We start from the raw sequence: 12,322 nt of genomic DNA, 5'->3' as shown, positions 1-12,322 counted from the left end.
TACCAATTGTTAATTATTCTAGATTGTTAGTTTTAATTTACAAATACAATATCAGGTGAATAATTCCAGCACACTGGGTGGTCCCACTTGTGTTTAACTAACTAAATAACTAAATTCACCTTGTTATACCCCTTTAAAATAGTACCCCTCTTCCACACGTCCCTCCCCCTCCCCCCGCATTAAATGCAACTGCTCATAGACTGCTTCCCACATTCATAAATTTCCAATGCGGCCCAATTTTGTTTTTACAGTTTGCACATTTAATTCCATTTTTCCTTCACACGTTATCTAGGTGCTTTCACCAAGATTAAAAATTGCCCTCTGAACATGCACAACCGGTTATTAATTCCAACTAAAGAAAACAAGTACCAAATTCAGCATATCTAACTTACCAGCAGTATGACCCCTTTCAGGATGAGCTTAGACTCTACACCCACATTGAGGAGCTCAAGGCATAGCTTGTCAAACTTTTCAGGAGTAAGCTTATTTAGTATGCTAAAGAAAAAAGGAAAAAGTTAATTCCAGATACCTTTACATAAAACCAGATTTCAATTTTCTTAAAAAACAGCTTTTTCTTTGCATCTTAGCTACCAAAAAGGCAGTTTAGATGTGTCAAACAGGAAGTGTTAAGGTATGCAAAGAAATACGGTCCCAGGAAAATATGTCTTGCTGTATAAATACAAATTTTTTTGTGCTGCATTTTCTACTACTACTGTCCCACCAGATGCAGCATAAGCCAGTTGGGTTCCTCTCTCACTTAATTAAGAGAGCTCCTTCAAGCTCATGCACATTTTCCATACCCTCTTACAGGAATAGCATTTCAATAACTATTTCATATGGAAACCATTACTCCACTTTGATAAGACACATCGGAAAGGAGGTTACTTTCAGCCTAAAGTACTCCTTTTACCCGCTACTAGCAACCTTAAAACAGAACTTACCCTCTTACTTTCCTGAAGATTGCGTCATGTCGTTCTTTATCATTTGCGGAGTCGTCATCTCGTCTAGTGCTTCGGGAAGGAATCCATTTCTGAGCGTTTTGCCCTGGGGTTTTCCCCAGGAACTCGCTGTGAATATTAAGGAGACACTTGTATAAAAACACAAAAGTGGCTACTCAAATGCTGCCTTTAGTGGAACAACAACTCTAAATATCAGACTATTAACCCATAATTCTTTTTGGGCAAGCACTGTAAGGCTAACAGTAACTTCCAAAGCGGATCTGGTATTCCCTAGTGGCCAAGTGATAAAAGGGAAAAAAACAAAAACACACACAACAACCAATCCCCCCCATTTCACGTTTTAGCTATAAAGCTACAGGCAAAGCAACACAGGAATGGATTCTTCTGAAGAAGAATAAAGATTGTTTGATAGACTGGACTGACCAAATTCTGTTACAAGCTTGAAGCATTTCATGAAGAAGTATTTTACACACATACAGCTCTTCAATTTAATAACTGCTGCTAAGCACTCATTTATGCACATAGTACAGCAAACAAATATACATACCTGTTACCGGCAGTCTTGGGATAGTGCTGAGGTGCACCCCTACCACCTCCTCCGCCTGAAGAAGCACTATTGCCAGAAAACAAAATTGTTTAAAGGTCACACTATTCCAACTCCATGGACTTCTCAAAGAGCATCTCAAACAGAACCAGCTACAACTTCTGTGAACATTTGAGAATTCAGGTATGCATCTCACAAATATAAGTTAAAAAGCCCAACTACTTTACACTCTACACAATTGCACTTGGCATGCGACCCGACTAGTTTTTGTTGTCATATTTTTATAGTGACTTCTTACAAAAATATCAGTACCTGAAACGAGAAGCACCCCCTTCTGCAATCGCACTCTCCACTTTGGCGGCTTGACAATGAAGAATCTTCAAAAGAATAATATTAAATTGACGGGGTGGGGAAAAACAAAACCTAGAAAAACAAAGCAAGCATCTGTATTACAGTGGATTGCTTGGGACCCTCATACCTATAGTTAGGTTTTTTTCACAGCTAAACAGTTAGCTTACTATGCCTAATAATGGAAAATAAAGGAATCTAGACCCTTTCTTCTGACCTAAAAAACCTGGAGATTTCATATTTCCTTCTTTCCAACTGCTACAGATTACTTCAAAACAAGCCACATACCAAAGAGTTTATAAATTAAATGTTACTTATTCTATCATGCACTACAGTGGGTATGATTGTTTTGCTAGTAAAAATCCAGGGACATTTACACAACAAGGCCAAGTTTGGTCAGACTGCATTAAAGCGCAGCATAGCTAGATGCAACAGATGAGAAAAACATTTGATCCAGGCCTACTTCACTTAAGGGACTGATACAATGCCTGCAGAAACTCAGTTCCTACAGCAGTTCTGCAGCTATAGGAAAACCACTGCCCTAAAAACACCAAGGTCCTAGGTTTGATCCCCTGGTTGGGCTAGATTAGCATTTCTCAACCTGTGGATCACTGGGTCACAAGAACGAGAGGGTTGGGAACAAACTTTAATAATGGATTCTCCTTTCAAGGAAAAAAAATGTGGGGAAATTGTGGCTTTTCCCTTGCAGGCTAGTAGAGTCCCAGCTTGCAAGGGGCTGGTTGTTTCCAAATGGGTCCTGGTACAAAACAGCCTGAGAACCGCTGGGCTACATCATCTCTTGAGATCCCTTCTTTTACATTCTATTGCAACGGTTCCCAACCTGTGGTATGGGTACCACCAGCAGTATGCATCAACAGATTATAAATTACTTTATATGACAAAAATGTGCTAGTGGTACTTAAGGTTGTATCATTTTAAATTGGTGGTGCATGATCTGCCAGTGTTTGGGGACCGCTGATCTACTGGATTTTCCACTCTTAACTCTAACCAGAAAGAGTGGAGGTGATACCAGGAGGAGGAAACGAGGGGGGGCTTTGAAAAACAAACAACCCCTCCGCCCCTTAAAAGCCTGTTTTATTTCAGTCACCTCCTTCATTTGCTCAAAACCCTCTTTAATAATAATAAAAAAAATAGAGTGGGGACGGACAAGCTCCCCTGCTGGGAGAGAAATTAAATTAAGACGACATTTTTAAGAAGGGTGCGAAGCCACGAGGGAAGCGCACTGCCAGCGAGGCCCGGGCCGGCTCCCGGCCGCACAATATGGCCGCGGCCGAACAAAAGGGCTGCGGCGGCACAGCCCGGACGGAACAGCGGCGCCCCCCACCGGCGCTCCCCGGTCTCCATCCATACCCGGCCCCGGCCCCTTTTGTTCCCACAGCATACGTCGCCCGGCCGCCCCCTGCCTCGTCCACAACGGCCGCGGCTCCCCCAGAGCAGCGCGGCGAGGCCTCGCCCGCAGCCGATCGCAGCCCCAGCCCTCGCCGCCATTTTGTGGCTCAGAAAGGGCGAGAAGATGGCGGCCATTTTAGGCGACCGCCATCTTAAGCAGCAGACCCCCCCACCCCGGCCCAGCAGCGCCCGGCGCCAGCTCTAACTCCTCACCTTCCCTACGGCCTCGTCAGCTCCCCCGGGTCCCGGCGGCTCGCGAGGGCGGAGAGGCGAGAGGAGGGAAGGGGGGAGAGGGAGCCGGGGAGCGGGGCCGGGGTAGGGAGGGGGGGGATCGTGCGAGGCAGGGCGCGTCTCCCGAGTCACCAGCGCAGGAGCAGCCGCCGCCGAGAGCTTCCCTCCGCCACCTCCATAGAGCTGTACTGCGCCTCGCCGCCGCCTCGACCGACCGCGCACTGAGGCAGCTCCACTAACTTTATTACTGTCGGCGCAACCTACCCCGCCTCGGCCCGCCCGCCGCCAATCGCCGCCGGCGGCTTCACCCGCCTGGCCAATCACAGCAGAGGAAGGGGGCGGTGATACCGCCCTCTGTAGGGAGGGGGCGGAGGTTGGGGGGAGAGGAAGCTTGGTTGAGCAGCAGCACCGCCGCAGTGCAGCAGCGGTATTCACGAAGCTAGTTACGCCAGTGGATTGCCTGTGCTGGGAGGGGAGACCGGGCGGTTGCGCAAGTGACGCAGCCCGGCAATGGAGGCGGCGTGTTTGTACCCCGCTTGCTCTTGTCTTTGGAGCGCCGCAGCTGTGCGGTTGGGGCGCGGGGCCGCACGGAAGGCATCTCTGCTGGGGAGGATGGCGTCGTGGGGGGGGTTATACTGCACCTACAGCCTCATCCCTCTACAAAGCACTGCCTCCGCCCCTCTGCAGTGGTCACACAATGCCTGGCGCCCGGCCATGCTTGCAGCGAGGTGCGCGGGGAGCTCGGCCCTGCCCTGCCCGCCTGTAGCCCGCTGGGCACGTGGCCCGGAGGGAGGCCTGCCTGCCTTGCCCCGCGCATCAAGCAAGGGGCTGTTACCTGAAGAGCCCCTGAGCTTGGGTGCCCTTTGCTTGGTCTCCACAGGGTTGGAAAAGCAGTAGGGGGAGCGTGTTTTCATGCCTGGCTCCAGGAGGGGATTTTTCTCCTATTCTGCCACAGAGGACGCATGCATTTTTATGCCTCTCTAACTGGAGGATGGAGGATAAAGGATTTCATTCGAGCTAAAAATAAACCAGTTAGTGCTTCCTCACCCATCCTTTTTATTTGTTTTTAGGACAGGACCTCACCCGACCCATCCTTTTGATTTGTTTTGAGGATCGGACGGTCTTGTCTAGCGTGGCAGTGTGTCGTCCTCGCTCGCTTTGCTGCCACCCTTGAGAGCCCAGCAGACTGCATCCCGGCGGTGCTGGGAATGTCCTCGGAGAGCTGCCGGCTAATGTAGTTTTATGATTTGGTGATGCTCAGGAGAGGCCTCCGAGCGTGTCTGTTCTTGCAGCGAATTGTTTTTCCCTTCACTTTTTGGAGAGGGGGATGCAATAACAGAAGGACAAGCTTGAGCTCATGTGGAGGCCTGGCAAGAGAACTTGATTCCAGGGACAATTGGGAAGGTTTCAACTTGTAAAAATTAGTCCAATATGGATGTCAGAAAGACTTTCATGAATACTTGTATTTATGCAGCTTGATTAATGGGTGAGCATACACAAAATGTGTAAAATCAATCAAGACAATAAACATTTGTCAGCTACATTAAAAGTTGTGAAGCATCCTAAGCCATACTTATTATCACTGGCTTTTCCTCCAACCTCAGCATCCCATTTGGACACCAGTACAGGTTTTACTCACTTTGTGCTGTGCAGGCGTTCCTGGAAAACGGCGCATAACTCAAATTCGCATAAGGGGAGCCCACTTCACAATGTAACAAATAGGGATATGTTTCGAGGCCTGTCTGTACCCCAGACCCATTACTACCACTTTTACAAGGCAATTTTTGGTACTCGCCAACAGACAATATACACAAGCATGGGGCACTATCACAACAGGGATGCAACTACAGAAACACACGTTGCAGACAACAAGTGAGGAACACAGATCCACACAGGAGACTATATTTTGGTGTGTGTCACTCCCGCGGTGCACGGCATAAAGCAGCTCACTGCGGACTTCCACCACACTGATCGCATAAGAGTGAATTTACCTTGCATAAAATACATTTTTGGTATAAAAAGAAAGGGTCATCGCGTAAGAGCGAATTGGCACATACAGAACCTGCATAAAGCGAGGGACACCTGTATTAATCTAGTATATGACTAAACATCTGAGGCTTTGCAACATATGCCTTTACTCAGCCTGTCTAAACTAGTCCTTGAACAGACATGGTTCAGCAAAATACAGGGTTATACTTCTTCCAGGAATGATGGCCCAATACAGATGCCTTTTCCCTAAAGAGCAGCTCTATCTAAAGAATGGGCTCTAATTTCTAATGGCAAGCCTGTCCTGGAAAATTACTGCACTAGGAAATGGCATCATTGGAGTGATTTGGTAGCTGTGATGGCCCAGGAAATATGTGGGAGGCAAGAGGTTTTGTGGGTTATATCTTTTCCTAGATCAGCTGCATGGTTGGGACAGACTTAAGCTTTCAAATGCACTGCATTCTTCTCTAAGTCTGTGAGGACCCTCAAACATCATCCCCTGCTCTATGCATGCTACCTCCTAAATGAGAGGCAATATAGTTGTGTTAATGAGGCACTTCAGACTCTGTGCTAGTTCTGGACATACTACCTACCCTATGGTATCTTTCTAGTAGGTCACATGACTTCACAGTTTGATATAAAAGTTTGTGAGAAAGTTACACAATCACTCCTGGACTCTACTGCTGAAGTTCAAACAAGTGACTTTACAACAGCCTCTAATTTTCTTAAAGAAACTCTTGTACCAAATACTTTATAAGAGGCTCTCAAGACCACAAACTATGGTGTCATAGGATTTATGCAAGGTTTAAGTCAGGGATGGGCAATTATTTTGGCTGGAGGGCCACTTAATGACTTTTGGTGAGTTGTCAAGGGCCCCAAAGGTAGCCCTGCCCTTGACGGATGCCCCAACCCGATCACCATCTTGGGACTAAAAGTCCCACCCTTAACCCCTGATCTTTGCCATCGGAAGTTCCACCCCTTGCCCCCAGAAGAACTATGTTTGGGAGTGGCGGGAGAGGGGGTTGTCATCTTGGAACTGGAAAAAAACAAATCATATACTAAAAATCAAACATCTACTGTAACATGTTTTAATTTTATTTAAAAATATATTGCTGTCCTGATTTATGGGTGTTTGCATAGTATATATAGAGGTGATTGATTGCATAATCACTCTCCATGATCTGATCACTTTCTCTGTCCAACACAGGGCGGGCAAATCTCTCACTAAAACAGAAATCCTCAACTTTGGGAAGGCTGACTTCCACAAACTCAAGAGACTAGTCAGTCAGGTACTAAGAGACCATAGCCCCTTAGAAAGGGGAGTCCACAAGGAATGGCTGTTCCTAAAGAACATAATCCTTGAATCACAAGGAAAATCCATTCTGTCCTGCAGGAAATGCAGTCAGCAGGCTGGGAACGTCCCTTGGCTTAATAGGGAACTTTTGGACCTCTTGAAACTAAAAAGAGAAGCCTACATCAGATGGAAAATGGGAATCATCACCAAAAAGGACTACACAATACTAGCCGGCACCTGTAGAGAGGAGACCAGAAAAGCCAAGGCAGAAACTGAACTTAGGCTAGCCACGGGAATCAGGGACAAGCAGAAGTCCTTCTTCAGATATGTGGGAAATCGGAGAAAGAACAAAAGCAACATTGGACCCCTGTTAAATCAGATGGGGCAGGTGACGTCTGACACTCAGGAAAAGGCCAATCTCCTAAATGATTACTTTCTGTTGGTCTTCCACCTGCCCACAGGGGTCACCCTGTTGGACAGGACACAAAGCATCCAGGGGGAGGGAGGTGGGCCCACAATTGATGTAGATCAGGTGAGGGAACACTTCAAGAGGCTTGACATCCATAAGTCTGCAAGCCTGGACCCAAGAGTCCTGATGGACTTGGTGGAGATCATAGCATGCCCTATGGCGAAGATATATGAGAACACGAGGTGCTCAGGAGAGGTACCAGAAGCCTGGGGAAGAGCCAACGTGGTCCCAGTCTTCAAAGGAAGGAAGGAAGATCCAGGGAATTACAGGCCAGTCAGTCTGATATCCATCCTTGGGAAGATCCTGGAGAAAATCATAGGTTCCTTCAGCAACAGGCTAATGGAAGACAACTTTTTGAGTACCAGCCAACATGAGTTGGTTGCTGGAAGATCTTGCCTGACCAACCCCATCTCCTTCTCTGACCAGGTGACTCACTACCTGGACAGGAGATGAGGTTGATGTCATATATCTGGATTTCAAGAAAGCCTTTAACTTGGTCTCCCATGATGTCCTCATGGTTAAGCTGGAGAACTGCAGCCTCAACCACCCCATGGTCTCATGGCTGAGGAACTGGCTCTGGGGTCAGACCCAAAGAGTATTAGTTGATGGAAGCAAATCAACATGGTGCAAGGTGAACAGGTCCAGGGAGGTGATTCTCCCTCTCTATGCGGCACTGGTCAGGCCACAGCTGGAGTACTGTGTCCAGTTCTGAATGCCACAGTTCAAGCAGGATGCAGACAACCTGGAGAGGGTCCAAAGAAGAGCCACTTGTCTGATTGGAGGCCTGCAGGGGAAGCCCTATGAGGAAAGGCTAAGGGACCTTAACCTCTTCAGCCTCTCCAAGAGAAGGCTGAGAGGAGACCTTGTGGCGGCATACAAATTCATAAGGGGAGAGCAACATGAAGTAGGTGACGATCTGTTTACCAGGGCACCCCCTGGAACAACAAGCAACAATGGCCATAAACTACTGGAGAGAAGGTTTAGACTGGACATTAGAAAAAAGTTCTTCACAGTCAGGGTTGCCAGGATCTGGAATGGGCTTCCAAAGGAGGTGGTGCTTGCCCCATCCTTGGGGGTCTTCAAGAGGAGACTGGCTGGGATCACATGACCCCAGGTTTGGTGACCCTTTCCTTGCCTGCCAGGGGCAGGGGGTCAGACTAGATGGCCCACTGAGGTCCCTTCCGACCCAAGAATCTATGAATCTATGAAGCTATGACCAGTGGTGTCCCTCAGGGCTCAGTACTTGGACCAGGTGCTCTTCAATGTCTTCATTCATAATCTGGATTCGGGTGTCAGATTTGGACTGCTAAAGTTCACGGATGACACTAAATTGTGGGGAAAGGTGGTCATGCTGGAGGATAGACTGGAGGATACAAGCCGACCTGGACATGATTGCAAGGTGGGCGAACCAAAACCTGATGGCATTTAATGCAGAGAAGTGCAGGGTGCTCCACCTTTGGAGGAAAAATTAGAATCATACTTATAGGCTTATGACTGAAAGAGTGTTGGGGGTCCTGATTGACCACAAGATGAATATGAGCCACCAATGTGATGCTGTAGCTGGCAAAGCAAACCAAACCCTGGCATGCATTCACTGATGCATTTCAAGCAAAACCAGAGACGTCATTCTCCCGCTTTACTCGGCTCTAGTGGGCACATCCACACATGCAGCAGCTCAAATAGAAGCGGTGCGAATTTGGGCCGGGGCTTTTTGTCTCAGTGCATGTGCTCAGACATGCACTTTGTTGTGGAGCAAATTGTGCCGCTTGGGGCAAAATAACCCTGCCTGGCTCCTTCCGGATCTGTAGCTAGGGGGAGCTAGAGCCCAGAGCCAGTACCTGTACTGTCCTTAGCAGTATACAATGCTGTCCCATCCTGGCCCCATCCAGACAAAAAGCTGCCTTGGCAAGCAGCTCAGGGCTACTTACTCTCAGGAGCTTCTGGGGCCCAGCCAATTGGTACCTGGGGACACTACCCCTTGTGCCAGCTGGACTGCTGCAGCAGAATCCCAAATCCATTTTTAAAAATACCCCCAAATCCATGTTCTTCCACAATTAAAACAAAAGACCACGCTGCACACACACATGCATACACACACATCTGTAGAGAGAGATAGAGAGAGACAGAGAGACAGTGATCAGTTGGGCAGTGCTTTATTGGTAGATTTACAATGTTAAAGCAATTTGGAAGCCTACCAGTGTCTCTATCATCATGAAAAAATAAATTCTAAATACCTAGATGTGTTGATCTGTGCTTTTGGTTTTCTTCACACATGATGGGTGTGTGATGGGGGGATGTGGTGTTTGAAGGAAGGGGGTGGGAAAGGGTGTGGGGGAAGGCACGTGGGTGTGTGTGGAGGGATGTGGGTTGGTCTGTGGGTAGGTCTATGGGTAGGTGTGGGGCAATTTATGTGGGGACTGTCAGTGTGGGGAACCTTCTGGGGGGGCTTGCTCAGGAGGGGTGCAGCCCCCCCAGCACATGGAATGCCACCCCCCCACAGGGCCCCAGCGCCCCCCTGGAGGGCCACAGCTCCTATCCCCCACAGGGCTCCAGCCCCCCCACCCAGGGTCCCAAGCACCATGGAGGGCCACAGCTCCCCCTGTCCAGGGCCCATAACTGACCTTTCACAGCAGCAGCAGGGGGACAGCGCGCCGAGCCCAGCCGGGTCCCGCTGGCCCTGGGGCTGCTTCTGCCGCCCAGCTGGGCTGGTCTTGTGGTGGCAGGACCCAGTGCGGCACGCGGGAACCCTGGGCCCAGCTGGGTCGTGCCACCTGTGGGGCTGCTCTGCCACCAGGCCGGGTCAGGCCCATGGTGACAGGACCAGTGCAGCACGTGGGGACCGTGTGCCAGGCTCAGCTGGGTCTTGGGGCCCCTCTGCTGCCCAGACAGGCTAGGCCCATGGCAGCAAGACCTGGCGCGGCATGTGGGTACCACGTGCCAGGCCCAGCAGGGTCCTGCCGCTTGGCTGAGCCATTCCTATAGCAGCAAGACCCAGCCTGGCGCATGGGGACCACGCAGAGCCCAGCTGGGTCCTGTGGCCCTGGGGCTCCTTGTGCTAAGGACCCCGGTCTTACCTGGCCCCAGGGTCGGCACCCACCCCTATAAACCCCCTACCCCCATTCCCAACTTACTTTGGACAGCCCTGGGGGCCAGGGGCAGCAGAAGCACCAAAGAGACGCTCTGGCCAAAACCAGAGTATCTCTTCTGGAGGACTGACTCCTGCTGGCTCCAGGCATGGGCTGGGACCATGCCTTGCTCTGCTCTTCTGCGGAGCACTTTTTTTAGATCTTGCAGTATGGGGAAAATTTTTTTGTTCCTGCACATGCCTGTTACCCCACCTCAAAGGGGTTTGAGGAGGGGCAGGAGGCACGTATGTGCTCATCTGGATGAGCCCAATGAGGCCGCAGCTGGAGTACTGCATCCAGTTCTGAGCCCCCACTTCAAGGGGGACGTGGGTATACTTGAGACAGTCCAAAGGAGAGCCACTCACATGATCAAAGGCCAAGAGAACAAGCTTACAAGGAAAGGCTAAAGGACATGGGACTCTTCAGTCTGGGAAGAGAAGGCTCAGGGCGGACTTGGTGGCAGCCTATAAGTATATAAGGAGGATGCACCAGGATCTGGGAGAACAGTTGTTCACCAGGGCTCCCCTAGGGTTAACAAGGTCTAACTGCCACAAACTTCTGAAAGGCCTATTTAGATTGGGCATAAGGAAAAATTTCTTTGCAGTCTAAGTGTCCAGGGTCTGGAACAGACTCCTCCCAGAGGTGGTGCAAGCACTTACTCTGGACTCTTTTAAAAAGTGTTTGTATGATTATCTTGCTGGGATCATTTGACTCTGGCAGACTTCCTGTCTAAGGTGGGGGGCTGGACTCGATGATCTCGTGAGGTCCCTTCCAGCCCCTAATGTCTATGAATCAATGAATAATAGCTCAAAATAAAGTCTTACTCTTGTATATTATGTGCAGCAGGTGTGGAGTAGGGGGTGTGGGAGTGTGTGGGGTTTGTGGGCTGGGTGAGTGTGGGGTTTATGGGGGGTGTGGGTGTATGTGGGCTTTGTGGGTGGGTCTTATTTCCCCCCCACTACACGTTCTTCCCCCCCATGGTGCACAGCCTCTGCTGGCAGCAGCAGCCGCAAGCAGCAGGCCCTTGGGACGCTCATAGCCAGCAGCAGGCAGACCTCTGTGGCAGGTGGCTTAGACTGAGTTCTGGGAGCTGCATGTGGCAGTATGGAGTTGGCCTGGCCCACTGGTGCAAGAATTTGGGCCAGGCTGGCTCTGTGCCTCCACATGGGGCTTCCAGCACTCCACTGGGGAGCTGCACGTGGAGGCATGGATCCACCCCGGTCTTACCTGGCTCCGTGCCAGGAGCCCCACATGCTGGCATGGACCCAGCTTGGTCTGGTTTGAAGATGTGTGCCAGCAGGCCCGGTCAGGTTGAGTCTACTCCATGCCACCATGTGCAGCTCCCAAGATTCAGCCAGAGCCACACACTGCTGGGAGACTCTGCCTGCCATGGGCCATGAGTGCCCAGAAAGCCTGTTGCCTGCTGCTGCTGGTGGCGGCAGGGGCTGTGCACCATGTGGGGTCGAGCACACCCACCCACAAACCCCACACCTACCCACAAGCCCTTTCCCCCCCAGTGCAGGCAGAAGCACCCTTCCCTACTCACCATCTGTCCAGCTGCATGCCATTGTGCTCAGTGCCTCTACATGGAGCCCCCAGCTGGAGTGCTGGGAGCCCCATGGAGGTGGAGGCACAGAACCTGCCTGGTCGATGGTTCATGACCTCTGAAAGCCCACCTCCTGATGGATTTCAGAGGGGCAGCCATGGGCTAGTAATAATGGTTTTTTTGAGGGGCCCCATGGGCCGGATAGAATGGCTTGGTGGGCCAGGTGCATCCCACAGGCTGTATTTTGCTCATCTCTAGCTTAAGTGGTGCATACGTCTTTTTTGCATTCCCCCTTTACTGGAAAGGTACTTATACCAGATGGATCTCTTCCTGCTAAAAAGAAACATTAAAAATAATTCTCATGTCAAATTTTATTATTTATTATTTTCTACTATGTATTCTGTGTGTGT

The 12,322-nt window shown here is 49.9% G+C and overlaps 1 protein-coding gene across 1 annotated transcript in view; it reads right to left on the bottom strand.

Annotated features, from left to right (window-relative positions):
- The window catches only part of EIF4G2 (eukaryotic translation initiation factor 4 gamma 2), a 54,040-nt gene that overhangs the window by 13,893 nt on the left and 27,825 nt on the right, over nt 1-12,322 (bottom strand). The window contains exons 2-6 of the mRNA XM_019519967.1: nt 3,475-3,846; nt 1,816-1,880; nt 1,507-1,572; nt 942-1,067; nt 393-495 (exon numbers count right to left, since the gene is read on the bottom strand). Coding sequence (XP_019375512.1) covers nt 393-495; nt 942-1,067; nt 1,507-1,572; nt 1,816-1,880; nt 3,475-3,846 — 732 coding nt within the window. The remainder of the gene's footprint in view (nt 1-392; nt 496-941; nt 1,068-1,506; nt 1,573-1,815; nt 1,881-3,474; nt 3,847-12,322) is intronic.

This window comes from Gavialis gangeticus, unplaced genomic scaffold, assembly GCF_001723915.1.
Source record: "Gavialis gangeticus isolate Ggan-Ray unplaced genomic scaffold, GavGan_comp1, whole genome shotgun sequence".
Classification (NCBI taxonomy): domain Eukaryota; kingdom Metazoa; phylum Chordata; order Crocodylia; family Gavialidae; genus Gavialis; species Gavialis gangeticus.
This window is presented reverse-complemented; position numbering and strand designations above follow the sequence as displayed.